The 27013-nt window shown below is 37.8% G+C and overlaps 1 protein-coding gene across 4 annotated transcripts in view; it reads left to right on the forward strand.

Annotated features, from left to right (window-relative positions):
- fstl5 (follistatin-like 5) overlaps nt 1-27013 on the forward strand; it is a 291611-nt gene that overhangs the window by 197649 nt on the left and 66949 nt on the right. For all 4 annotated transcript variants that reach the window (XM_088080811.1, XM_088080812.1, XM_088080813.1 and 1 more), the window contains 2 exons: nt 10995-11156; nt 12959-13093. In XM_088080811.1, the coding sequence (XP_087936937.1) occupies nt 10995-11156; nt 12959-13093 (297 nt within the window). The remainder of the gene's footprint in view (nt 1-10994; nt 11157-12958; nt 13094-27013) is intronic.

Consider the following 27013-nt stretch of genomic DNA (forward strand, 5'->3'; position numbering starts at 1 on the left):
ACATGTCCCTTGGCGGCATGAAGCGAAGGTGAGAGAGTAATCACAACTGAGAGAGGAGGCTTTCATCATGGTGAGAGCATATTTGTCATGGTGCGTGTGTCTGTGAACGTCTGTGTGTGTGTGTGTACAGTACGTCAGGGCGGTGTGTGACTGAGTGTTTCTATATGTGTGATGCAGAGAGCACGGCATCACGCGTGTTACTTCAAGCGTGCGTTGTTCACGGTTACCTGGTCAGTTCTCACAATGCAACGGTTATGACCGCCATGTTTTTCAGTCGCAGCCTCAAGTTGAATTTGATTGAAGAGTTGTAACAGGTCTGCCAGCCTCAGTTGGAAATCTCCCAGTAGCGTGATGGTGAAGTGGTCTCCTGCTATGTTGTTTGTGTGTTCTTTGCTCTCTCGTGGTATGTGTGTGCGCCTCTGCACGCCTGCTCATCTTCTAGAGCGCCATGGCCGACGGGAGCCTTGCTGAGTGATTGACGACTGGCTGGGGAGCTTTATGATGGAGCTGTCAGCCCTGCTGTGTCGCATTCTCCTGGCAGTGGCTCTCCTGACACTCTCAGAAACACATCAGAATGCGACTTCTCACACATCTTGTCTGAATCCCGTTTTGAGTGGAAAAATCCCACCGACCGTCTCGCGCCTTTCATTTTCATGACTGTCCAGGCAACGGAAACGCTGATTTGCACGCAGGAATTGAGTTTGCACATGCACATTGGTGGAGTGTGTAAGTGAGGTACTTGCAGAAAGGCAGGGAGAAAACACACTTCTCCTGTTTGGAGGGAAAAGAAGCGTTTGCGGCTCACCGTAGCTAATAAGGCTGTTAGGAACCTGGTGGAAGATGCAGATTTACTGTGAGAGACGGAAGAACATTTGTTGATGTCTTCAAGCAGAACATTGGAAGCTACCAGCTTATTAAGTTGCTTTCAATAATTCAGTCAATAAATTCATGTCGTCATTTAAGGGGAGATACTTCAGATGGGAAGGGTAATAGATTCTTGATTAATAGATATCGCCATGAATTTAACCATTTGACACTTAGTAATGTAATGTATGTTAGACAGTTAGTTTTCTTATTTTTTTTTCACACTTTAAAATCTGAGCAAATCAGCTTTTCTTTCAAAAACATGTGAAGAAGGCAATGAGCAACAGGAGAATACTAATACTAACTACCAAAAAATTAGCAAGAAATAAGTAAAAAGTACAAGAAATTTACCTGAAAAATAGTAAAAACAAAGGACTGATAATTTTAACATAATTTTAAATAGGTTCTTGTGATAAGTTTTTCTCTATTTTTTTGTCCTTTGTTTTGTCACAGTCCCTAGCTTTCTAAAAATTATTTCTAAATCTAATACTTTCTTGTTATTTTGTGCAGAATTTCTTGCTCATTGCCTTCTTCACATGTTTTTGAAAGAAATGACGCCATTTCTCTTGAGGTTCAAAGGTTTAAATACTTGTGAAAAGCATCTGAGAGCAGCACAATGAAAGTTATGTCACTCCAGGTTTCAAAGGGTTAATTATGCAAACTATATATATATATATATATATATATATATATATATATATATTTGTCATTCAAAGAGTCAAGGGACTGTTTGATATTTCTTTTCATCACTATCCATAAATCAAAAAAATCAGCCAGAATTTTTTATTTTTTGCCATATTTTATGAATAAAATATCATATGAGTCAGACTATGAATGATATATGAATGAACCCCTCTGTAAAGCCTTCAGAATATAGATATGAATAAAACTGGGAAGTTTGGTGTATGTAGCGGCTGCTGAAATGGAAATTTCTCGCTCAAGGTGAGAAAAAAAACCAACTTATTTTTAAGAAACTGGATAAAAAAAAAAATTCAGATATACTCCAATTTTTTCCCAGTTTATTAGTGATAACACAAATATTATTGCACTTCAAGTTTTCTTGAACTTTAAGTTTAAATAGGCAAATGACACATTATCCAACTTAATATGCAGAAATCTGAGCGACAATAAACACCCAATATGTATTTTGGCCATTTTCTTTCCATTTGTCTGAAAAAAACAGAAGACATGTTATGGAAGCAAAATAGCCCAAAAACTTCATTTAGAAAATCACATGACAAACATCTAACGGCTGATTTAATGCCTTGTTTAGACTGCCAGCCCATATCTTTTTTTTTTTTTGGCATAATTGATTGATTGTAAAACGTTGGGACATAAAAAAAAACAACAGAAAAACATGAAATAAAATTTTTGCAAATCAGATCTTATCTGTTTGAAGGTGACTCGAAATGTGATTCCAGTCAGATCTCTACATTTGCGTCTCAGTCCAAGCGCTCTGGAAGCTCAAAATCAGATTTTGAAGTGCTTTTGCGTCCCTCGCAAAGCAGCACACATCATCAAATGCAGAGTGATGGAGGTGATGAGCAGAATCCATGCTGTGACAAGTAGAGCGCTTCCCAACTGATGGGTCGTGGTCCAAAAGTGGGCCGCGGGTCCATTTTGAATGGACCAAAAGTGACTTGTGAATGTTAAAAAAAAACACATTATTTTGAAGCACAGAGAAATACCAGCAAAGATCTTTTATTTTGAAGTGTTATTTCTGGTAATTCCTACTATACATTTTATTTCTTTGTGTTCTAAGCCAACATGCTGTTTACATTTTGTAAAATAAAAATTAAATAAGTGGTATTTATCTCATGTGTGGACCTTAAGCTCATGACTAAAGAGAAGAGAAGTGGCTGGATCAGTTGGGAACCTCTGACCTTGAGAGCAACAGTAATTGGACAAATGCCAAAATAAGTCGTCTTCGAGCATTTAGGGGGTGGCTTGTATTGAGGCAAAGCTAGAAGGAGCTTCCATGTTGGAAAGCCTTGTCACCGCTGTAGCTACATCCTGTTTGCATACGTTCAAAGCTTAGATCACTATGTACATGCTGCTCTCGCCGTACTGTTAGTTTTCCCCTTTGTGAAGGCAAAGAGCGCCACCACCACTTCATTCTAATGTTTTAGACATGACGATAAATTTGGACCGGTGGTAGCAGATGTTGGTACCACAGTAACTCGTGCAGATCGGTTGGTGATATCTGGAGAGAAATCCAATCCGATCACTTGCAAATGACACTGCGGACGGTCTATTAAATGTGATGTGAGTCTGAAAGCAGCCCCGTAAAAACAGTTCATCAGCGTAATTGATGAAACTGAGCAATCAGCTGGTACACCTTGTATCTGTCAGCACTCATATAACTCACAATGCATTATATTATTTCAACAATTACATTTATTTTAATTTTGGTTTCCATTTAAGTTTCATCCATTAGTATAGCTTACATAAAAATAACACTTGCTGTGAAGTTTGTTAATTGCCGTTAGTAGCAAACTGTGCTTACCCTGAACTGACAGCAATTATCCCAGCGGTCGTGAACTTAATTACATATATTTACTTTAACTTTGAAACATTTTCAATGTAATTTTAATTTGTAGTCATTCAGGGTCTTCTAAACATGTTTTTCTTTTCTAACAGTTCTCTAATTAAATAGATTTTCACTCTTTTTTCTTTCATTCTACCTTAGGGAGGGATTTCAATAATTTACATCACTTTATTGACGTCTATCCGTGGCCAGTTGGAACTGCAATATTGTTAAAAGATGTCTACAGCAGCACAGGATGATCTCTCTCCCACGTTCACAGTCACAGAGGGAATTCACTGACATGAGTTTTTTCTCAAATAATGGGCCTTTAACTAAGGAATGACCTTTATTGAGCTCTGTGGGCAGCCGGTGGGAATTTCAGGAACATCGATAGAACTTGGCTCCTCCTCCACAAGTCTCCCTTCACCCAGAGTGAGTGACGGACAGCAGTCACATTTTTTTACAGCAGAGATAGGTAAGCTTGATACTCAGAGCGTACACCCGACAGAAAAATCTATAAGAGCTACAATGCAAACTGTTGTGTCACAGCTTTTTTTAAAGAGCTTCTCAGGCTCAAGATTGAGGTGAGAGGTGATGAGCTCCGCTCTTAAACAGTAGTTATGAAAGGCAGAGATTCAGCTCTGAGCGAACATAACATTCAGCGATGTTTTCTCCTACATCGCGCTGTGAGGTCACATATTGTCCCTTTAATAACTCAGTGTTTTATTTATCATTCGAGCACCACTCCGTTTACTCGATAAATTCAAAACCTTGTACAAACAACAACAACCACAAGGTCGAGAAAAACATACAGCAGACTTGGATGAGGAGTCCTTTATGTTTGTTTTAGAAAAAAAGGAAATTCCTGCAGCTACAGCTCCATTAGCCTGATGACCTGACTGCACAGACCAATCAATGCACTCATCCGTCCTGCCAGTGTCATTTTTAATTGACCGATAACAGTTGGAACTTGGCAACAAGTAAAAAATATTCTCATCTATGTGTTTGCTTTCCTCCTAAGGCGACTCATAACAACCTTTCACAGTTGTAGGCAGTTTACCTGTGACTGGTCAATTGCCAAATGTGAATAAGTCGACGAGTGATGGGCCCAAGTACTCGAGTATTTGTCTGTATTTGTTCAACGTAGAAAGTATTCACCGCTGCCCCTCCCACATGTGAACATTACTTTACGTATATTTAGTTTGGTTTTGTTTGCTTTTTAAAATGGATAAAGTCCTATTGTATTGTGGTCAGGGCACAGGATTAGTGTTACTTAATGGTAAATAAGTTTGAAGACACGGTCAAGTCGTTTAAGGGTTGTGTGAGTGTGTTGGGACTGTTAAAAGGCTCAGTTTAGGATGTTAGCCCTTGTGTTAGTTTGTGCTAACCAGGGAGACGATGAACTGCCGTCGAGGAGCGCGGCTCGAAAGGCAGCGACAGAAAGTGTGCTGACCTTTGTCATGTTAACTTTGAATTTAGGGTTTAAGATGCTAATTGAAGCCTGGTTGTTCAATGAATTGACTTCAGATTACACTTGTCTTCCGTTATTTTGATAAATCAGAATATTCTGTAAAATCCATTCAGAAAGCCCTGATTTACCCAGTCTGCTCAGTTTACATAAAAATATTTTAACAATATTTCCATGTTTAGAGCACAGTTGTGTGTGTAATTATGCAGGGCTGAACTGCATAGAAACCTCACTTGTTTGAGGAAACTAGGCTGGGTTTTTGGAGTTTTGGCAGGCAGTGTGTCCCTCCCCTCGCAGATGTTTAGTTGAATTAGGTCCATGAAACCTACAGAGGACTCAACTCTGCCTCAGCCAGCCTCTATACACCCATTCACAGCACTGATTACACCTGCACTTAGCTACTCCGTAATTACACCTCTACACTCACTGCACCTACTCTTACTGTAACCTGTCTGACTCCTGCAGTGGTGTCAGCAGCTGCGATTGGAGATCTTCAGCACAAAGTACCAACTCGCTCCATCTTCTCTCATCTCACAAGCAATTTACCCAAAAAGGTGTATCAGTTGTAAGCTTGATCCATTTTCTATCGATCTCAATAGAAGATTTTTTTATAGAGGATATTTCTGTGTACTGGTCCAAAAAAGAGCATCACGATCGTGAGATCACTACCCTCTTTTACCTCTCAGCACCTGTTTCCAGATAGATTTTACAGGTTAAAAATATGTGGGAAAGATAGACCAAATCTGTCCTCTTTCTAACATAAAGAAAAAAATACAAAAAAACCCCTAATATTATTAAATTGAGTTATTAAACATGAAAAACAGTTGCCTACAGGTATTTCTAATTCCATTTTACCATCTCAAAGCGCATCAGTATTAACTGGTGGATTAGTGTGTTGAAACCTGCTGGGAAACAGCTGGTTGACTTACATCCAAATCATTTTTCTCTTTTTCCCTTGCACGATTCATCCTCCACCACGGAGAAGAACTGTTGAATGTGTAATGACATTCACATCAAGTCCTTGAATTTAAGATGAACCTTTCTTTTTTTTCAAATGCAGTTTCTAAGGGGGAAAGAAACAGCGTTAGACACAGGTCAATAGAGCTCATATCACCGAGCGTACAGCAGAAAGAATGAATTTTAAACCTCTGCTTCTTTTACATTCTTTTATATATCTTCTGTACTGTGTGTGAGTGCTGGCGCTTTTGCTCAATTGATGTGTCTGCACCTGAAAACCGAACCTATTACTGGCTCATGTGGCAACAATAGTTCTTTTCATGAGTGAAAAGTTTGTGGATCTATTTTACTTTAATTCCAGCACACTAATTAATGCAACTTTGTGAGATCGCCTGAGAGGTTTTATTAATGACGTGCTCAAGGGAATCTGGTCGATCCAGGCTCGCGCTACACAGCTGTTGATTGATAGGTTGTTGTGGTTGTGGGCCAGAAACACAGGTACATGCCATGTGGGCCGTGACCCCAAAATCTACCCTCGACCACTAACACACACACACACACACACACAAACACACAAATGTAAACACTTGCTCTTCTCAAGGCTCATCTTATCTTAAATCTTAAGCTTAAATTCAGCTCATAAGTTGCCATAAATTTACATTAGAAGGATTAAATAAATATATTCACAACTGTGCATATTTGCTTTACCTTGCCTTTATAATGAGTACATTAAGATGCACTCTAGGAGTTTGATAATAATATTTGGGGTATTACATTTACATGGACCATAGAGGAACCTGGTCATTTGCCTCTGTTTATACATGATTCTAATTGTCTCCTATTGTCTGTCAATGAAGGTTGAAACAAGCTCAAACTACAGGAGTTTTGGGCTGATTTATCCCTGATTCACCTTTCTCAATAACTGGAGGAGAAATCTGGTCTGAGACTGTGGTCGGTACTGATGTTCACCCTAGATTATCTGTTAATGTGAGCAGTTTACAGATCCAGTCTTAAACCTCCTGAACTGTTCGCAGGCTCATCGACTGATAATTTTAACTAAACATGTTTGATGTTTAGGAGTTTAACTTTGGATGACTATGATTAAGTCATTACAGAGCAGCTGACGGTGTTTTTAAACTTTATAGCCTTTAAAGTGAATGATAGCTCCGCTGTAAAATCAGACACGTTGATTTTACTTGAAAAAATCTAGGAAACAGATTGCCTTGAAAAATGTCAGTAAATATAACTATTAGTCTTAATTCTATTAACTTTATATCTATGTTTGTTATATTTTATTGTGAAGTTGTTGCAATTTAAAAATGACACGTTTAATTAAACTCATCTTTCCAAACAACTTCATTAAACCAAGTTAACTGTGCTATATATCTGTATTCTTCTGATTTAAACTACACAAACATATTGGTGTTTTCTTAAATATGTCGAAAAAAGAGAACCTTGAGATCGTTTGCGTAAACTTAACACTCATCTATAAAGCATAGTTTAATTTATTTTCCATTTTTAAGGACATTGCTTTCCAAAATTATTTCAAGTAAGATGAGTTTGTCATGTTTTACATTATAAGCTACTACAGTTGACATGTACAGGTGTTTAAACTGACAGTTAAAACCTCACCTCCAGTTGTCGCTGAAGAATAGACACCTCGTGTTGACGGCAATTCCCCAGCCATTTTCTCATCCAGGTGTTGCATTCAGGCTTCTACTGACGCCATAATCTCAATAATATCCTCTAGTATGTGATGCAGAATTATTGTCAAATCTTGTATTGTGTGCATGTTTGAGATTAGAGAGTAAATGATGATCTGTAAACTTTTACCCAATGTGTGTCATGCAACCCGATTTCAAAATCAGTTAGTGTTTTCAAACTCCTCCAGGTTTAGTCTTTAGCTCCTTCTCAATGAGCGAATCTGTCATTTTCGTACTGATTTACTTACTTCAGTAGTCAAGGACAAACTGTTTCTGGCTGAATGCATCAGCTGGATTTAGCTTCTCAATCTTCAGTAAAAGAAGAAAAATAGAAACGATTAAGGTTATCCTCTGTACAGCTGCAAGTAATGACTGTTTTCATCACTGATTAATGTGCAGATTTTTTTTTATTGTTTTGCCTGTAAACTGTCAGACTATTGTGTAAAAAAAAATCTCCAGAGAAGGATTATCTTAACTGTCATTTAATACAAAGGAGAACAGCAAATCCTCACGTCTAAGAAGCTTGAACCAGCAAAAGTTTGGCTTTGGTACTTAAAAAATACTCAAATTATTAATAAATGATCAAAACAGTTGAAAGTTATTTTCAGAGGGACTGACTAATCAACTCGAGTCATTATTTCTGCTCTAATCTTCTGTATTGCCAGAATCTGACTCTTAATTTAATTTTGTTGTGTAGATCAGACATTTAGAATTTGTTATCAGATGCTTTTGTTTTACTTACTACTTGAGCAGTTGAGTCGAGGACACACGAACAAACACGGCGGAGAATGTTTTAGAAACCTGGATCAGGTGTTAATATGCCACAATATCCCAAATCCCTGTTTCTCAAAACCATGATAAGAGCTTCACAAAGCGGCGATGTAATGTTTACATGTGCAAAACATAACCACGATTTTCCAAAAGCCTGATTATAACCAGCCTGCTAGCATGCATGTAAACACACATAATGACAAGGTTTATCTGGCATAGACACACATGATACATATTGGGCTTTTCCAGAAGCACTTTTGGCCAAACCAAACTATACTGTTGACATTACCAGCTTTAAGATGCCAAATTTGGCTAAGTCGTGCCTGAAATAGCTCATCTTGGGAGTCGAGCCAAAGCGTGCCAGACCGCTTTCAAATTGGCCGCGCTGAAATCAGGTGGACAGATGTCACCATTATTCATAAAGCAAATACAGAAACTGCCCAAAAAGTGATGCATATTTCATATGCATGCAGATAACTTAATTCACTGTGCGGCTCAACGGCTACCGCGGCTACCAGCGATTTTTAAGGTGAAATGGTAATGTAATAAATGTCATAAATCCATCAACACACCTCAAATGTCTGTGTGAAAACTGACTATTCTATTTCTTTTTATTGGCACTCTAGCTTGACACACACTTTAGTTTTGATTGGATCTTCAAGCTCTTAAAACATGTAAATGAATTTCAACCAGATTTTCTGTCTGTTTCCTCACTTAAAGTCTCTGTAGCAGCACGATGCTTCATGCATGCGTGCAGCTCCGAGAGAAATTAAAAACTGTGACTACAGTAAGAAAGTTGATGGCAACAATAACACCGGCGGGGCGGCCAGAAAAACGTTCTGTGGGTTCACAAGCACAAGAGCGTCATCAGTTGAAGATGCACGTTCATGCCGGTAGTTCGGCTGTACAGAGTTGCAAATCCCTGCCGCACTGGGCTGACAGAGTCAAACTGAGTCAAGCCAAGCCAGCACATGTATGAAAAAGGTTTTAATAGACAGCAGGACCTTTTCTTTTCATTTGAGAATACAAATCACACAATTTCATATTTCTTTCTGGAAGTATATTGCTTAAGAAACTCTAAGGTCAGTGCTTTATACGTGGTGCATTCAGGAAGGCTGATGCACAGATGCAGCTCAAGATTCAAAAAACTTTATTCAAGGAGCAATTCTAACAATAAGGGACTGTCACAAAATGATTAACAGTCAACACAGGACACACAAAACCTGAAACCAGAGAAAAAAACATGAGCTGTGCACACAAAGAGAGCCTTTGTGTGCCTGCATTGGCATGTGTGAGGAGTGTGAGTAATAATCTTCACTCGAAAGATTGCACAAAATAATCTCGTCTCCATGGGCTCCACTCAGTCAACCTTGTTACTGTTGAGGGCCATCGGAGTGAAAATGTCTCCGTGCCTGTGATTGCTAAAGTAACCTGGGTGTCATAGGAGCCCTCGGCGGCCCACTCTGGATGGCGTTTTGGCAGTCAGGTTGACGTGAGCTCCAAAGCCCGGGAGTGCCGTGGTTACCAGATGGCCGTGGCAACAATCTTCAGTCATTTCACTCACCTGGCTGAGTAAAGACTTCCTCTAACCCAGCGCCCACAGGAAATGGTCTCTGCAGCGCGTCTGCCTTCTCTGCTTCTGCCAAGACTCTTGCTTCCATCCTCCGCTTGTGTCTCTGAAGTCTGTTTCAGAAAGGAGGAGAAAAAAAAAGAGGACACTGATTTGGGCCACAGAGGCTATGAGGGATTGCTCAAAACAAGATGGCAAGATAGAAAAATTTCATGTCCCTACTTAAACCGCTGCCAGGTTGTCATCTTATGTGTGACAGGCTGTTGTGGAATGACTCATGCCGCTTTTTTGTGGTCGCTCTGTAAACAGTCCATTGTCACTGTCCAAGTTTCAGTCACCATTTCTGTGGGAGAGTCTCCTCAGAGATACTACTATCCTTTTTGAAAGGCGTTATCATTGTTATGCTACTCAGAAGAGGCTGCTTCCTTTAAAGGATTATTCAAATTCATTCTTTTGATATTTTCCATGTTTTGTGGAGCAAGACTCGAACAATTTAGCCACCGGGTGTAGAGCAAAACTTGTGGCATATTCTCAGCCACTGCATAAATACATATTATTCATGTATTTGTGTGTTTTATTGATTTATGTTGATTTACGGTTCTTGGAAGTGCAGTTTGTAGGACAGTTTTGTTTGTTTTTGCTTTGGGGTACAGTAAAGAAGTGAAACTCCAGCGTGACGGTGACACAATGTGCAGAAATGTGTAAAGTCAGCTCTTGGAACAGTTTGCAGAAGAGAGGGACATTAAGTTTGTGCCTTTTCTTTCCTCACACATTTTGTCGTCTTTGCTTCTATCCCCCCATTCCCTTGTCGACAAAAGGTTACATAAAATCAATGGCTACCGAGCAAAATCAATAATGTCCGAACAGAGGTTCTCTCCTTTATTTATCCGTCTTATTTGTTTGGCTTCACAGACCACGTAAAACTTATCTAAAGCAATGCTGAAAATACACTCAATCCTATTGATAGTGTATGCTAATACAAAACCATAAGTTCAGGATTTGGCATCTCCTCTAAAACTTCTCGTTCAATAACACCGCCTCACTCCCAAGTGATACCAATGTAAACAACATAGTGGGATGTACTGCATTTATTCATTTCAGGTCTCCCTCTTCTCTTTTTTCACCATATTCCAGTTCCTCCGGTCATCCGAGTGTACCCAGAGAGCCAAGCCAGGGAGCCGGGCGTCACTGCCAGCCTGCGCTGCCACGCTGAGGGCATCCCCAGCCCCCAGCTGGCCTGGCTGAAGAACGGCATGGACATCACAACCAAGCTGTCCAAACAACTCACCCTGCAAGGTACACAGGAGTCAAGAGTTTACTGTATGCTTGTATATTTTTATTCCCACTTCGGCTGCAGCCAGTATTATTTTACTTCTGCTGTTTCAAGCTTTTACTGCTACAGTTGCTCTGACAATTGCAGCTACTAACACTTAAAAAAATGTCACTATATGACCACAGCTACTGTCACAGCAGTACTATTACTGCTTAGGACTGTCATGATAACAATCTTCTCAACTAATTAAGGTCAGCAAAAATTATAGAAGTCACGCCCGATATTTTAGCCAACGTGTTGCCAGAATAAACACCAGGGTTTTTTTCTACATTTGTAAGACTTGGATGCAGCAACCAAGTGTTTTTTTTAACGCACCCAAGTCAAATAAAAAAAAGCCCAGCTGAAAATAGAACCTACCCTAAGAGACATTTACTGTCAGTTCTGGTGGTGCTGCCTCTGTACTCTCGTCTGCTCTGTCTGCAGCTCAGCTTATACACACACACGTATTTACCGTATGTTTTTTTTTTAAGGATATTTTAAAGTTTTCTTCGAATTCGAGTTCCAATTTCTGAATATTTCATATATATATATATATATATATATATATATATATATATATATATATATACATACTGTATATATATTTATAATAAATAAGGTCTTTGCTCTTTGAAAAGGTACACCTACATTTATATGCTGTTATGTTATTATATTAGTGGCATAAAATGGTCTCAAAATGACAATAATGAACCTTTACATACTACTTTGTACATTGTATTGTAGCATAAGGTACCTATTTTTAAATTTTTTATATTTTCACACACTTTACATACTCAGCATGTTATACATATTTTATATTTTGAATTTTTTTATGAGTGTAATATGAATGCACATATTTTTATTTGAAAATTTTACTAACACAAATATTTTTTTAAACTTATTTTATTTTTATATTTTTATTTCATATTTGCTTTATTTTTAAACTTACTTTCAATAATTCTCTCCATTGCTTTACATCAGAGTGACTATAACAAATGTATTATCTTTCTTGTTTTGATTATGAATAATGTTTTTTATCACAATTATTTCTGGGATAATTTATCATCCAACAAATGTATCAACAGTAGTTATCGTGCCAGACCTACTACTGCTTATAATAATTAACTGTATACAAAAGGTCTGAGCAATATAAATTAAAATCTACATCAAGATGAATGATTAGATGTACCTCATTAACAGAAATTGAACCATTATTTATACATCATTGTTTGTATTTCCTTTCTTATTTTGGCTCAGTTATGATTCAGCTACATTACTTTGTGAACAGTGGAAATACTGGCCTGTTAGTCAATTAGATGGTTAAACTTGTGGTCGGAGGTCATTGGTTATTGGGGCTATTTTTCGGTTTAGAGAGATTGGCTGAAAACTGCAATATGAGTAATTTCAGGTCTTTTAGAGATTCATAATATCGTTTGATGAATTCTGTTTATTGTCTGACCCCTGTATCAAATATTCGAGGCAAAAGTTCTTGTAGTTCTTTTAATTAACAGCAAAGCCAGCTGCTTTTCCTTTGAGCTTTTACACAAAAAACATTAAACCAGAAACCCTCACAGAAACACAGCATGTGCCACATTTTTTACTTTGAACTCCCACCTTATTGAATTCTCCCTGAAACAAACTTCTCACCTTCCTTCCTAACATATTAGAGAGCTGTTATGTAACAGAGTAATGGTAGCAGAAGATGGTTGCATGGAAGTCTCCTTTTATCTCTTTCTCGAAGGCAAACTGTCTTTTTTTTGTCTGTCCTCTCTGTTGTTCCTCAAAGCTAATGGGAGCGAGGTTCACATCAGCAACGTGCACTTTGAGGACACCGGCGCCTATACCTGCATCGCCAAGAATGATGCGGGCGTAGACGAAGACATCTCTTCGCTATTTGTGGAGGACTCTGCGCGCAAAACCTGTATGTATAAGACACGATATTCGTCTGTTTTTATCTGAGGATAATGGAGCCAAGCAAATGGAGCTCTTAATAATTTATCCTGTCAGTTCTTAATAGTTTATATCCTGTGATGCAACGATAGAGCCTCTGCAAGGGAACTAATGGTGATACTATCTATACTCTCCTCATCTCATCTCCTGGTTCGGAGGCAGGAACAATTGTTCATGCACCCCCTCCATCCACTCAGGAAGACATTTTTGTCTGCCTTATTTTATCTCCCCTATGCTGGGATTTTTATTAGTGCTGAAATGAAGAAACGTCGGTCAACAGAAAATAAATTGAATCTCAAAAATGCCAAACACTCACTGTTTCTGGCCTCACAAATGATGAATGATGAAAACTTGCTTCTTTTCTCTGCATTATATCCTTGAAAAGTGGCTGTTTCTTTGTTAGTTGCCTGTTTGTCAGACAAAAATGGCATTTGAAGACTTTACCTTGGGCTCTTAAATATTGTGATGGACCTATTTATAATTTTCTGATTTTAATCTCAGTAAGCATTTAGTTGATTAATCATAAAAATAATTCTTAGTGGCAGCATTTATGTCCACTATAAATCACACTGAAGTGAAACGGTTACTTAATAGAAATTTTTTAATTGGAGAAAAGAAGCAAATTCTCCTCTGAATGTTTGACATTTTTGCTTAATAAATTACAAACTTAAATCTTTTATCAAAATTGCTACAGGTTACTCTTAACAACTAACTGTTGAACACTACCATCTCCACAGTTTCCTCTCCATCAGCCTCCACATCAGTGATTTTCGGCATGTCTATTAATTGATTAAGGTGGTATTTGGCACTGTCAAAATATAACAGTGTAACAGTTGGGTTGTGACATCGGTAACCTTCGTATATAAATTTTGAAGCATTTCCGACTCAAACAATCTCCTCTTGTACCCTCCACATGAATACAGTGTCACACGGTAATTAACTTTGACCTTCTCTGAAATGTCAGAATCTGTCTTTGGGGTTCATGACCAGTTGTTAGTGTGTTGTTCTTTCCTGTGGCTAATTAGGGCTCCCAAACAAGCACACTTAGCAGCTTTGCAGTCGAGTCACACACACCACGCATACGCTGTCCCACACACCCATACTACACCCAACGCGCTTAGATGTCGTCCCCACGGTACAACACAGCCTCCACCCAGTCTGCCATGCATCAGAGGATCATGCTCGGAGAGGTCGGAAGTCACTCGTGTGCTTTGAAGCTTTTGAAGCTCTACCGCGGGCCAAAATGGTGCTGGGAGATGGATATTGCAGACCCTTTTTGGTGTGAGCAACCCCACAGGACAGGAGTTCAAAGGGATGTCAGCAGACAGACAGACGTGGCTGCACTACATTACGAAAGGCAGAGAGAAAAACATAGATATTACTACTCTGTCATAGTCTGGCGTGGAGATCTGACTGACTGCATACTTGACCGGTTCTAGTTTTCCTGTGAGAGTGCCACCTTTATTCAGATACTAGTTAAGTGAGCAAATGGAAGCTGACTATCTGTGTTCCCCGCGCTGGCTGTCTCTGTGAGCCCGAGGCTAATGTGAGGTGTCAGCTCACACCGCCTGCAGCCTTCAACCTCTGAAACCTCTGAAACCTCTGAAACCTTTGAAACCTTTGAAACCTTCACCTCTGCTTCTGAAAATACACACCTGACAGGCCAGCCAGTTCAGAAGGGACTCAAAAAATGTGTGTTTTAATAGTGTTTAAAAATGTTTCACTTGTTTCTCATGGCAGTACAGATTTTTTTTTTAAATCTTACAACATCATGATAATAAGTTTAACTTAATTATTCAAAATGTTGTCACCATGTCCAAATAACATCTACAGATAGAGCTGGTTTCAAGGATTTGAGGACATTGGGGGCTTAGCTCAGACCTTAGTAACGGGTCCAGTTGGGTTCTTTCCAAGGCCCCCTTTTTTTAAATTACCAAGATCCTTTTTGATGCTTTTTTTGCACTCTGGGACCTCACTGACCCCCCAAAAAACTTCCCATATTAAGTATGAATTGTGATAACAACAATATTAATAACTGATAGTAATCAGCATTTAGTGCAGATTATTGTTCAAAGTTTATTTTTTTAGCACCTTTCACATTTTGTCGCAAAATAAAATAAAATAAAATAAAATATAGCAAAATAAAACCAACGTAAAATATACAGTGAGAGCAGATTAAAACACAGGGTTAAAATATAATATATGCTACCCAAATGCCTCTCTGAACAGGAAGGTTTTTAAACTGCTTTTTAAAAGTGCTGTCATCCAAATTTTATTTACTAAAGATGGAAACATAATTAAATGTATGAATTCATTTAAACGGTGGAGTGTAACTAAGCATATTTATTCGTGCACAAGCCTGAATAGGAAGTCAAATAATTAGAAATGGGCTTCTTTATTATTATGAGGCCTATTATTATTTTTGATAAATATATAAATAGCCTATATATTATGATCCGGGGCTATTTGTGAAACACTCTGAGTTAAAGCCTTGGACGGCTGATGTTATTCTTGTGGGGTCACCAGGTGTTTCCAGACCAAAAAGTTTTGGAGACTCCTTGTGAAACTCCATCAAGAACTGTCTTATGCCTAATTGGCTTTACAAGTCTGAATCAAGTTGTATTTCCCTAGGTGAAAATTCTCAGTAAAGCCCAACCTTCACTGTTGGTCTATTTGTCATTTTTTTACATCACTAGCTGTTGTTTGTATTTTGTGTTGTCTGATTACACACCTTTTTTAAAATGACTGTGCTGCTCAATTCTGGACCAATTTCAAAAAAAAATTATCATTAGTCATTTAGACACAAAAACATGGGAAAATAGGGTCCATGCTGAAAAATAATGAGGTTTCCATTTAAGAAAAACAGAAATTGCCGAAATCCAGAGTGTTTTGGGGTAAAGCTCTCTTGTCTGGAAACAGCTCCCTCTTACATGTGAACTTTGTTGTATAGTCAAAATAACATTAATAACTCATTTCAAAGGTGACTTTTGGAGAGATTGTTACTATAATAGCTCATGCATGTGTGATTACCAGTATTGTTTTTAACCCCCTATATGCTTTATCGGCCCCTCACATCCCTGTTAGGTAATTTCAGCCAGACCTATTGCTTCTCTCTCTTCTCAATGTCTTCTGCAACATATTAAACGATTTTAAGTGATGGATTTGCAGTTGGTCACAGGCAATTGTTGTCTCTTTGGACAAATGTCAGTCTCATGTAGCTTTGAACTCTTACATATCAAAATAACTGATTTCCAGGCGTCTTTTAGAGCTGAAAAACATTGCTGATTGAAATGAAGTTTATTATAACTCTTCTCTGTAAGAGTGCTTGTGCGTGTGATAAAGTTACATCACAATTATTTCCAAGACGTTTCATTTTGCCTACCTTCTGTAATTATGTTAAGTGCATAACAAAGACTGAACTGAAACCCTCAGTCAGAAGTAGACGGTCAGTACAATCAAAGCCTGTGTTCAGCATCATGTTTTCATTCCACCAAATCTGTCTTCTCGTCATGAAACTCACGAGAGGTCTTGGATAAGAGAGCGACAGAAAAAGGACTCAGATTGTTCAGCTTCACAAGTGTAATTAGTTTAATCGTCACAGAAGGTCAAGTAAAGTTGAGTTTATTTTTAAAGTGCTTTCCACACGAGTTCATCACAAAGTGCTTTACAGTTAACAAACGAGTGTTTGTGTGTGAGAAAGCAGAGAGAGGCGCGACAAAGAAAGCCGACCGTTAACATCTGTTTAAAAAATTGTGTCCCTTCAGAAAGGCCGGGCAAGATTGTTCATTTCGCAGATTTTATAAACAAAAGCAATTCAAGGTGCTTTACATAAAGCATAAAAAGGATATGAACATAGAAATCAGAAAATAAGATGATAAATAAAAGTATAAATTTAAAGAAAATGTATGTTTTCAGTTAGTAGAAAAATGCTTACAAATGTCATAGGTTGTACATTTATCACTCAATAATTAGGAGGGAAATATTTGATCTGATGAACTTCAGATGTATGACGGTGAAATAAAAGATTTGATTTGTCGTATAAATTGAAGTCGTCAGGAGAGAAATTGATTAATATTCGAGTGCAGACTTATTTACGGCTGTCCAGCCTCTCTTAAAAGAAGGTGAAACAAACAAACACAAAACTTATTAAATGTGTGAGAGGGCTGCAGGTTTGATTTTTGACCCTCTCTTGTCATTTGCATTATCTTGGCATTTGATTAGCCACTGGTGATGGACAGATATTTTTATTGGGCTCTCCAATAAGGGGGCGGCTGGGTGATATTTTCTAGGAAAGCTGCCAGCTGCCGTCAATACTTGAGTGTTTAAGGCCAGAACAGAAAAACGAGGAGAGTCTGAGCTGCTCGGAGTTTGTGTCGTGATGTTCAGTGTTAACAAACTTCACAGGAAAGGATATTTTATTGATTATTTAGAATAAGAATACGATTTTTACTGATATTACAAAGTCTGCAGTGATGCGATTTCAGTTCTATTTGATTCAGGGTGATTGACATGAGACAAATTCATATGACAATATAACACAATCTGTTACAGAAGAAGCTGCCACCCCTTTCTTTCTTTTTTGCTTTTGGCCTCAAAAGATCAAAATATCACATAATTAATGTTAATAATTGTAACCACTTAAGTGGGGTAAAGTTTCCTTTAAATAGTCTCCAACAACATATATTAATCAGAGCATGGGATTATTAAGTTCTGGAAGAAATCTTTTCATTTTAATATCAAACTATGACTTTTTTTCCCTAAAACTTCAGAGTTATCTGGCTTAAAGCTCTGGAGGCAGACTTCTCCCGACAGCCATTAAACATGGATTAATATATAACACAATTATAAATTCAGCTCACTGATAACTGTCAGGGATCATAGTCAAAACAATTGTTTTTTTGGTAGTCAGGCATTGAATTCTTAAGCACGTTTACATTGCATAAATAAGCCTAGCAGATAGCGGACTTTTCCTCTACTCTTAGCTTAATAATTTACATTATTTATACTTTTTCTTCGTGGTTTAAGTTACTGTGTTTGCTTACTAGAGTTGCAGCAGTACAAGATTTTCACAGTATCATATCCACTATTATTATTAGTAGCAGTAGTTGTGGTTACAATGACACTTTATTATTATAACTGGAAACTTTCTTTTTTTAAATGGAGGTATGTGTAAAAAAAAAATCCCCTTTTTGAAGAATATTTATACAAAGATGAGAGTCTTTTTCCATTCAAATTTTTCATTTTCTTTTATTTTTTTAAAAAAAAATTGTAGATAAATAAATAACAGTCAATTTTCATACCACAATATGCCTTTAAACCAATTTACTGCTGCAACCCCACTCCTGAAAGAACAGCACTGTTGAATTTCAGCCTGCATGCTAATTTATTCCACACAAGTTAGAAATAGTTTTGACTTAAATTTGTCAGTAACCCACGCAAAAGATAAATCAAGGTCTTTTTTTCTTACACTAAACAGAATAACATCTGCAACAAACATCTTTAAAAGATGTTTTTATTGAAAGAAAATGGACATTTTTTCATAAAAGTATCCACCAGTAAGATGAAATGAACATTTTTAACCTCAGCCCCTTTAAGAATAATTCGGCCAGATAAAGAAAACAGCAGACATGTTGGACCTCATACTTGCAAAAGATTAATAATTAAAACACTGGATAGTTTGAAAAGACAAATACAAACATTACAGATATTTTTTTAATAGCATAAAATGTAATTAAATGAATCTTTCTTTTGTTTGTTTTTTCTTTGTCGGGGTAACTTGACCTCAGAAATAGAACGAGCTGCAGGTCAGAAACTTTACATCAAGGGCTATAAAGTGTATTTGCTAATTGCGTCTCCACTTGGTCGATTTCCTGACTTTCTCCCTGGAAGTGGCGTCTCACCATGATGGGGCAGACGTAACTTGTATTTGTGATACCTTGGTGAAGAAGCGGATGCCAAATGCAGTCAGTGCATTTGAAATTATATAAGAATTAGCAGATGTATGAGTAATGTTGTCCACTGACTGAGCCAGAAGCATCAGCAGTGAGCAGGATCTGTCAAGACTTCACCTGATCTGGAAATCATGCTTCTGTCCCGTCCCCCTGTACCATGTTTTACCAAGCATGTGTTTACATGCACACTCATATTCCAGTTATTCTAAATATGACAATATTCAGATTTTCTATTTGATTCTGGTCATTTATTCTATTTGGATCATTTAAAATCTGTATTATTCCAAATTAAGCATTTTGTGATTAAGACGTGGGATATGCCATTTTTATTCAAAATAAGGAGAATTCTTTGGACGTGTATACAGCACATTCAGAGTATGCGTCTCAGTTCGGTTTTTTACCTCCTGCCTGTTTATGGTCCACTCTGTGCGATCTTATTGATTTGTTATACACAAACCAACTCCCCGACAGTTTTCAAGGCTGTAGGGTCGATGTGCAGATTAATCAATTTATTAAATTATTGACAGATTATTAGAGGAGTGGAGTAAGTAGGTGTATTGTTTTTATTCGGAACAAGGGCAAAAAAACGAAATATTAATGTATGTAAATGGAGTCACGGTTCTTACATTTGCAAGTGCAAGATTATGACCGATCAAGACTGCAAAAATCAAATCAAAAACTCATGTTTCTTGTCAGATTCCTCACTCAAACCTTCAGGCTGGAGCAGTGTTGATCCAGATTAGCTCCATATGGCATCATGTTCTGGCCAGAGAGGCTCTCTAAAGTCCAGTTATTACACGTCTGTGGATCAACATGTGGTTTGACAGGGAGAGACTAAAATCTGCCAAACCCAAACACATATCTAAAATAATGAGGTCTATATATAATACAAGTTCAAAGATAGCGCCCAAAATCATCCATTTTTAATATAGCACTTACACATTGACCTGCACCCAGGATCACGGTCAGTATAAAAAGTTTCCATGTAATCAACATCCAATAAGAATAAACAGCTGCCATTATACCTTCCAAAACAAGCTTTAAATTTTTTCCATCTTTCAGACAATTTTCTTCATATTTTGACCCCATGCATGGTTTTATTCCCTCTGGTTTTTAAGCCTTCACAATAAATATTCAATGTTCCCAAGTACTGACCTTAATTGTCTTCAAACTGATGGCATTTGCCTTTAAGTAGCAGAATCAAGGACTCTTACATCCAAGAGTTTCATGCTCTGATCCCGCAGACGTTAAGATGCTGGTGGGCATGTTGTGGCTCCAGACTACCCTTGATCTCATGCCATTGATCTGAAACAGACACAGATTCAAATGACACGTTGCAATTATACTTGGAAATGTTTTAGAAATCGCACTTTGTGGAAAGTAATGATCTCATTCTGCGAAATCATTGTGTTTCTGACCTGCCTTAGGCTTCTCATTTTGACACTTGAATAAGAGACCGAGCTGAATAACTAACTAAGCCACTTGTCAAAGGACTGAATAAGGTATTAAGCAGGAGATGAACTGAAAAACATGATTTGATGAGGGAGGCATGAATGATTTTTTAAAAATTTTTTTTAGATGCATTCACCTCAGAGGAGCTTGAAGGTCAGAACCTTTTCTTCACAGCTGTAGCGCTAAAGTGAATTGTTTTTCTCTCAAATTCACCCAAGCGCTTCGTTGTTTGGGAAAAACCTGAGCAGTCACTACTCTGAGATCTCTTTAACAGAGTCTGTCACCAGCAGGCAGAGCACCATCCATCTCTGACAGTCTGCCGCTAAACTGGCATAAATATCTGCCCCTCACAATGTGCCAATTATTTCTGCAGTGTCAGAGGATCTTCAAGGCTCAGAACGAGCAGTTGTTGCTTTAGTCTCTACACTTTATGTCTCTACATTATGCCGCACTTCATGCCTCATATGAGGGACCTTCCGAGTATTGTGTAGTGTATATTCTGGTTCGAGCAGATGTCCCTATGCCCTCTTTAGCTGAAGTGCCCTTCTGGACTAAATAAAGAAATAATTGTAGAATAATTCTTGGAACTGTTTTTGTGAAGGTCTCACAACAATAGTTCAGATGAGGGTATCTTTCCATATCATCTGAAACTTTCTCTTGTTATTCCTCCACGCAGCCAATGGCCATGAGAGGAGGCATTATGTTTTCAGGTTGTCTGTCCGTCCTAACGCATGTCTGTCCGTCTCATTCTCGTGAAAACAATATCTCAAGAACGCCCAGGGGGAATTTATTCAAATTTGGCACAAACATCCACTTTGACTCAAAGATGGACTGATAATGGTCTTAGATCAAAGGTCAAGGTCACTGTGATCTTGTTTGTCTCATTCTTGTAGACACGATATTGCAAGAACACCTTGAGGAAATATTTTAGTAATTTGGCACAAACATTCTCTTCAATTCTACAATAAACTGATTTGATTTTGGTGGTCATAGGTCAAAGTCACTGTAACCCAGTTTGTCTTATTCTTGTAAATCAGTTTTCTCTAAATTCATATTGGTTCCAAATATCGGTTATGGGTCTCATTAACTAATCAGTAATAGTATCGGCCCTGAAAAAAAAAAAAAACAATATTGGTCGACCCCTACTGCGGAGGCATAAAACCATGAGGCGATACTTCTGGTTCTTTATTTTTGTGTTTGTGCATGAATTACCCCAGTGTAAATTATTCTGTTATTATTGTGTAGGCGATGTTGTGAGCAGTTCTGATTAGTTTGTGTGTTCCCTCAGATTAAGGATTCACTGTATGGACATTTTATTCTTAATTGGTTCTCATTAGAAAGGTAATTAGCATAGAGGACACAACATGGCAGCAGCACTAGTGTTTTATTTGTGGTCATTGTGCTGTAACAGTTACCCTTGAACTCTTGCAAATAATTAAGACTTTAATGAGATTCAGGGAAGTTTTCGGTGCTTATACTGCTAATTAATGACTTCACTACATTACATTACATTAGGTATCTCAGCACTCGTAGTCACTGAAACATTTTAATGGGCTAACAGTTGACTGGTTAGCTAAGGTTAATGTAACTTTATAAATGAAGTTTATTACTGGACATATAAAATGAGATAACAGAGGAAGAGAGAGAGAGAGAAAAAGCTGAGGAAGGTGGTAAAAGGACGAGCTTCTTTTGCAAACTTTTTAAGAAGCAGCAGGCTTAAATACAAGGCAACATTTTATTTTATTTCTAATACGTGTCTCCAAGTTTGTTTTGTCTGCGAAGCATGTTTTTATGAACTAATATTTGGTCATTACCCCACATTAAAGCCTGTTTTTTTTTCTAATTTAGGTGCATATGTAACATAATATACAATCAGTGTGCAGTGCCGCCCATCATAACGCCTACGTACATTCCTGCTGCCCCTGGTCTCCTCTCACGACTCCAGTATTGTTGTCTTTCCTCCTTATTCTGTTCTCTTCCCTCAATGCCTTATGACTCACTGCAGAGGTCCATTAAGTAATATGTGACCTTTACATACCTCAGCAGGAACAGAAAGTCTTGAAATGCTAGTGGGCTGGAAAGTACTGGAAAACATCTCCACTCAGTCATGAGTCAGTTCCCAAGTGAGATTATTTTACCTGTTTCCAACTCAAATCAAGCTGTTTTGACAAATTTAAAGTGTCATTTCCTTGATCCTAAATTTAGATCTGAGTATTCTGTTTTGTGTCAAAAAGACAATGAGACCAATTTTTAAGACATTTCCTGAAACAAAATTTTCTAAACAGATTTAGCACAAGCTGCTGTAAAGATACAGTTGGTAATTTAATATTCTGAAAGAAGTATATGAGACAGATAGTCTGTGTAAAATATCTTGTCCCTCCTCCCCCACTTCTGCCTCTGATGGCATTTGGGAGAATCAGACTGCAGTAAAGGCAGCAGAAATCAAAAAGCATCTGTCAATTATGTCGTCAATCGCTCTGTGAACTGAAGTCAAACTATGAGAATGAAGAGGTTGATTCGGTTGGTTGGCGGTGCCCCATTTAACTGAATCCAACACGGTGACCAGGCTTTCTTTCACATGCAGTAAGGTCATTAAAGACGCTATAATGAAGCGGGAGGAGTGAGATTTTTTTCATAGATTATCTGTGTCATTTAGCGCTGTGTGAATACAGAGACAGTTTCAACAAATATGAAAAAGTCATTTACCCTGAAAATAGCCCCGTGTTTAACACTGTGCTTAAAAGGCCTTGAAATTCAAATCAACCATATAATGCTGTTTCATATATTGACCAATTGTTCATCTGGTCATTATAATTGATATAGTTACTGAAAACTGAAAGTGAAACTGAGCTCCAGTTTTTTGGCACTACTTTCAGATTATTCTGTGATATTTTAGTGTTGAGAATTTTTTCAGTTATAAAAAATGAGTGTGATATGTAATCCTTCGCCACAAACAGAGACTTTGATAAGATCTTTTTTTTAAATTTATTTTTTAAATAAAGAGTACATTTGAAAATAAGTTATTTTTTGAATGAAGTCCTTGGAAAAAAAACAAAAACAAAAAAAAATGAAAAAGTGCAGGAAAATTCTTCTATTTTATTTTCCAATGTCTTTATAAGACAGACATTTTCTAGTGAGTCAAGTTTCCAAACTCAGCATGAATCTTTGGATCACTGTTATCAATAAGTAACCATTACTCATCCCTCGGGTATAAATCACTGTATCCTAATAAACCCTTTTATTGCTCCTTTCAGCTTTTATAGTTTTTATGAATAGACTGTGCTACAGTCTTTACTCTGTACTCTTTTCTGTACTCTTTACCCAATTCTGTCTTCTACATACACCGCTGCCTTTTTTCCATACTCTTCAGTGTTTGTAAGCCATTTTTTTGACGTTTTAACAGTCTGTAGGCTTTTGTTCCAATCAAACACGGCACTGTTTGATTTCACAGATTCCAGCAGACGAAGATCTAATCAGCGAAATCCGCCGGTGAAGTGATTGGTTGGAACAAAGCCCCGCAATCTCCCGGGCCTCGATGGCACACGGATGAGAACTGCCGCTCCACACTCAAAGTCTGCACAAAGCAGTTTTATTCTGCGCGGTGCGCCATGCTGTCTGCTCCATATCCCCTGAATAGAGAAGATCAGCTCGTGCCAAAATAGCGTCCATGTTTCCATCAGCGGTGTCCCTCCCCATCACAGTGGGCTTTCACACAGTGTTGGACACGCTGTCAGCAACAAGGAGCTCTAACCAGGCGCTGACGCTATCCACAGTGTCAGCAGCCTCCTGCCTGTCGACTGAGTTTCATGCTAAAGGCTTTATGAAACGAATATTGTAAATCCAGTGGAAAGTTTAAACGCCTTTAAGCCCTGGTTACAACATGACAGCTTATGAATATTTCTGATGATTTGTTCTATAAAAAACTGATCTTTAAAAATAAGTAATCAATGCAAAACATAAAGAGCAGAGGACAAAGCAACAAAAAAGAATATTTAATTAATCAATTAGTGGTTATTTTACATTAGATGGAACAAGTATTGTAAAGCTGAACTTGCTTATAAAAAAGGTTATATAAATGCAGTCACCTTAAATGACCTTAAAAACATAAATATGATTGAAAAGCTACTCTTAATATGATGAAATATGATGAAAACCAAACACTTTTCATCGCAGTAGGTGGTACATATTCCTTGCACAGTTGGATATTTACCTCTCCGTGTCTCCCGTTGCAGCTTTTTGTTTGTGATGAGCACAAACACTTCAAGCTTCAATGTTTCATGCTCTCTCCAGTAACTTGTATATTTTTCCAAAACTCTTGTGGATTTTACTCCAAGGATTAAGTCTTTTGAATACTTTTCCTCTTAAAGAGATGATACAGCCTTCAGTCCTCAACAGGCTTCCAGCTCTAATTCTAGTGCAGTCAGTCTTGTTACTTTGAAAGCTTCCTTACTCTACCTGACTATAGAAAGTACTGCCAGGGACTTGCTGCTGAAGTTAGCCCCTCAATCTTTAAGCGTCCTCAAATATATGCAGTGCAGAGTTGCTAAAAGCTATGGAAAGAAAAAAGCTGTTAAAAAAAAAATCTTGGGAATTTGCCGGCTGAGAAATGGATGGGTAAAATATAAAAGCTGAAAGACTTCTGGCTCTGTCAGAAGTGGGACTTGATCACTAGGTGAGTCATGACTGTGTAGTGCAGAGAAGCCAAGTGAGAAGCACAAAGCGCTGAAACTGATCTTTTTTCATCAGTATTCTCTTTACCACTAGAGAGGCCACAGTTGGTGGCCGCTTTGAATTAGATATGAAATATCGCAGCATTTGAGTTGACCCTTCATGACTTTTCCTCGACTGTATTAGCCATATTTTTCTTAAATTTGCAAATCACGCAAAAATTAAACCCTGTAATTCTGCTCATCTTCTGAAGCTACAATTTCATGACCTTCTTTTTGACCCGCATAAAACTCACTGTGCTTTAGAGACGAGGGAAACGCTATCAGAGTGCTTTATGATTCCTAAGTCTTCAGAACAGATGTTAAGTTTACTACTTTTTCTTTGTAAAGAAATGTGTAGCTATTTTGAAAGGACAAGGCCGGTGGTATTCTCTATGTTTCGTAGGCTCTCGCTCGGCGTGCTGTCTTTAGTGGTCTGTCTGTGTCGCAAAGGTAGTGAGGTGTACAGGCCAACCGAACCTTTTTTTAAAATGACATCTGGAGATCTCATCACCATTGATTTCCCTTTGATTTAAAGATGAGGAGCTGAATCAGAGATACGAGCAATGCTCCACACATGCGAAAGTTTGCCCTCCACTCCTCATCTATAACAATCCTGCTGTGTTGCATCATCTTGTAGCCTGATTCAAAACAGGCGTCTGAACCGTTGACACCAAAAAACACTTATGTGTAGAGTAGTCATCAGACCAAGGAGTGCTAACAAAATCTAAACAAACCGGGAGTACGCCATTGTTCTTAATGCTTATTACACAAAGCAACAATGGACATGTGGGATTTCAGGAGTTAATGTCATCATTTTTACATGATTTCCACACAGATACAGATTTTTAGAATTTTGAAAAATTTGCATCTTGGAAGGCATTTAAATATCTATATACATATATATATATATATTTATTTACATGAGAGAGTGTACAGTGGTCTCATTAATAGTTGGTTCATGCTTGTTTTGGGGGTAAAAACAAATAGCTAAAATAAAAGAACAAATGTTTGCAATGAATTGGGTTATTCTGTGATTTTGCTACTATTGTTTACTCATGTTGTGCATTATGCAATGAACTCCGCTAAGTGCAGAGGTGCACCTGACACATTTTTACATATAGTAATAACAGATTTATCTTTCAAAGTCTATGAATACTTGGTTTGAAAAGGTCTTTTCAATAATATTACAAGAAATCCTTATGGATCATAATTATCCTTATTTACTAAGAGTTTATCTCTCAAAAACTCAGCTAATCTAATCAGCCTCCACAGGAACTCTTTTGACCAAAAATTCCAGCCAAAAAATATGTGGTGGTGTAGCAGCCCAGTGCTCATAGTAAGACGCTAATTAAGAACATTTTCAAGGCTTTTGAGAGTGTCAGTCAAGTAATCCTTGAATCTGAGAAACATTGTGGCTCACTTTCTTCATAGAGAATCAAAAGTAAGAAAAATAAAACAGAAAATTCAAGCAAGCAGATTTGTAGAGAAAAGGGAACATTTCGTAGTAGTATTAGAGACGCCATTGATAAATACAAATTTCTGCTGATCTTCGGGTCTGCAGGCGCTGGCTGAGACCCAACGCAGGGGGTCCTGAGGCATCTTAATCCAGGCCTGGATGTACTGTAAGTGAGAGTTGGCAGGTGCATCTGAAGTCTTTTTGGCAAAGCTGCAGTTATGGGGATGTGTGGTGTACCTGCACTGCATGCTATTAGTCACTGCACTGAAAGGATGTTTGTCTTGTATCAAAGCGTATGAAAAAAAAAAGCAAGAAGAGTGAAA

Source organism: Plectropomus leopardus, chromosome 8, assembly GCF_026936395.1.
Source record: "Plectropomus leopardus strain MGB_pleo_1.0 chromosome 8, ASM2693639v1, whole genome shotgun sequence".
Classification (NCBI taxonomy): domain Eukaryota; kingdom Metazoa; phylum Chordata; class Actinopteri; order Perciformes; family Serranidae; genus Plectropomus; species Plectropomus leopardus.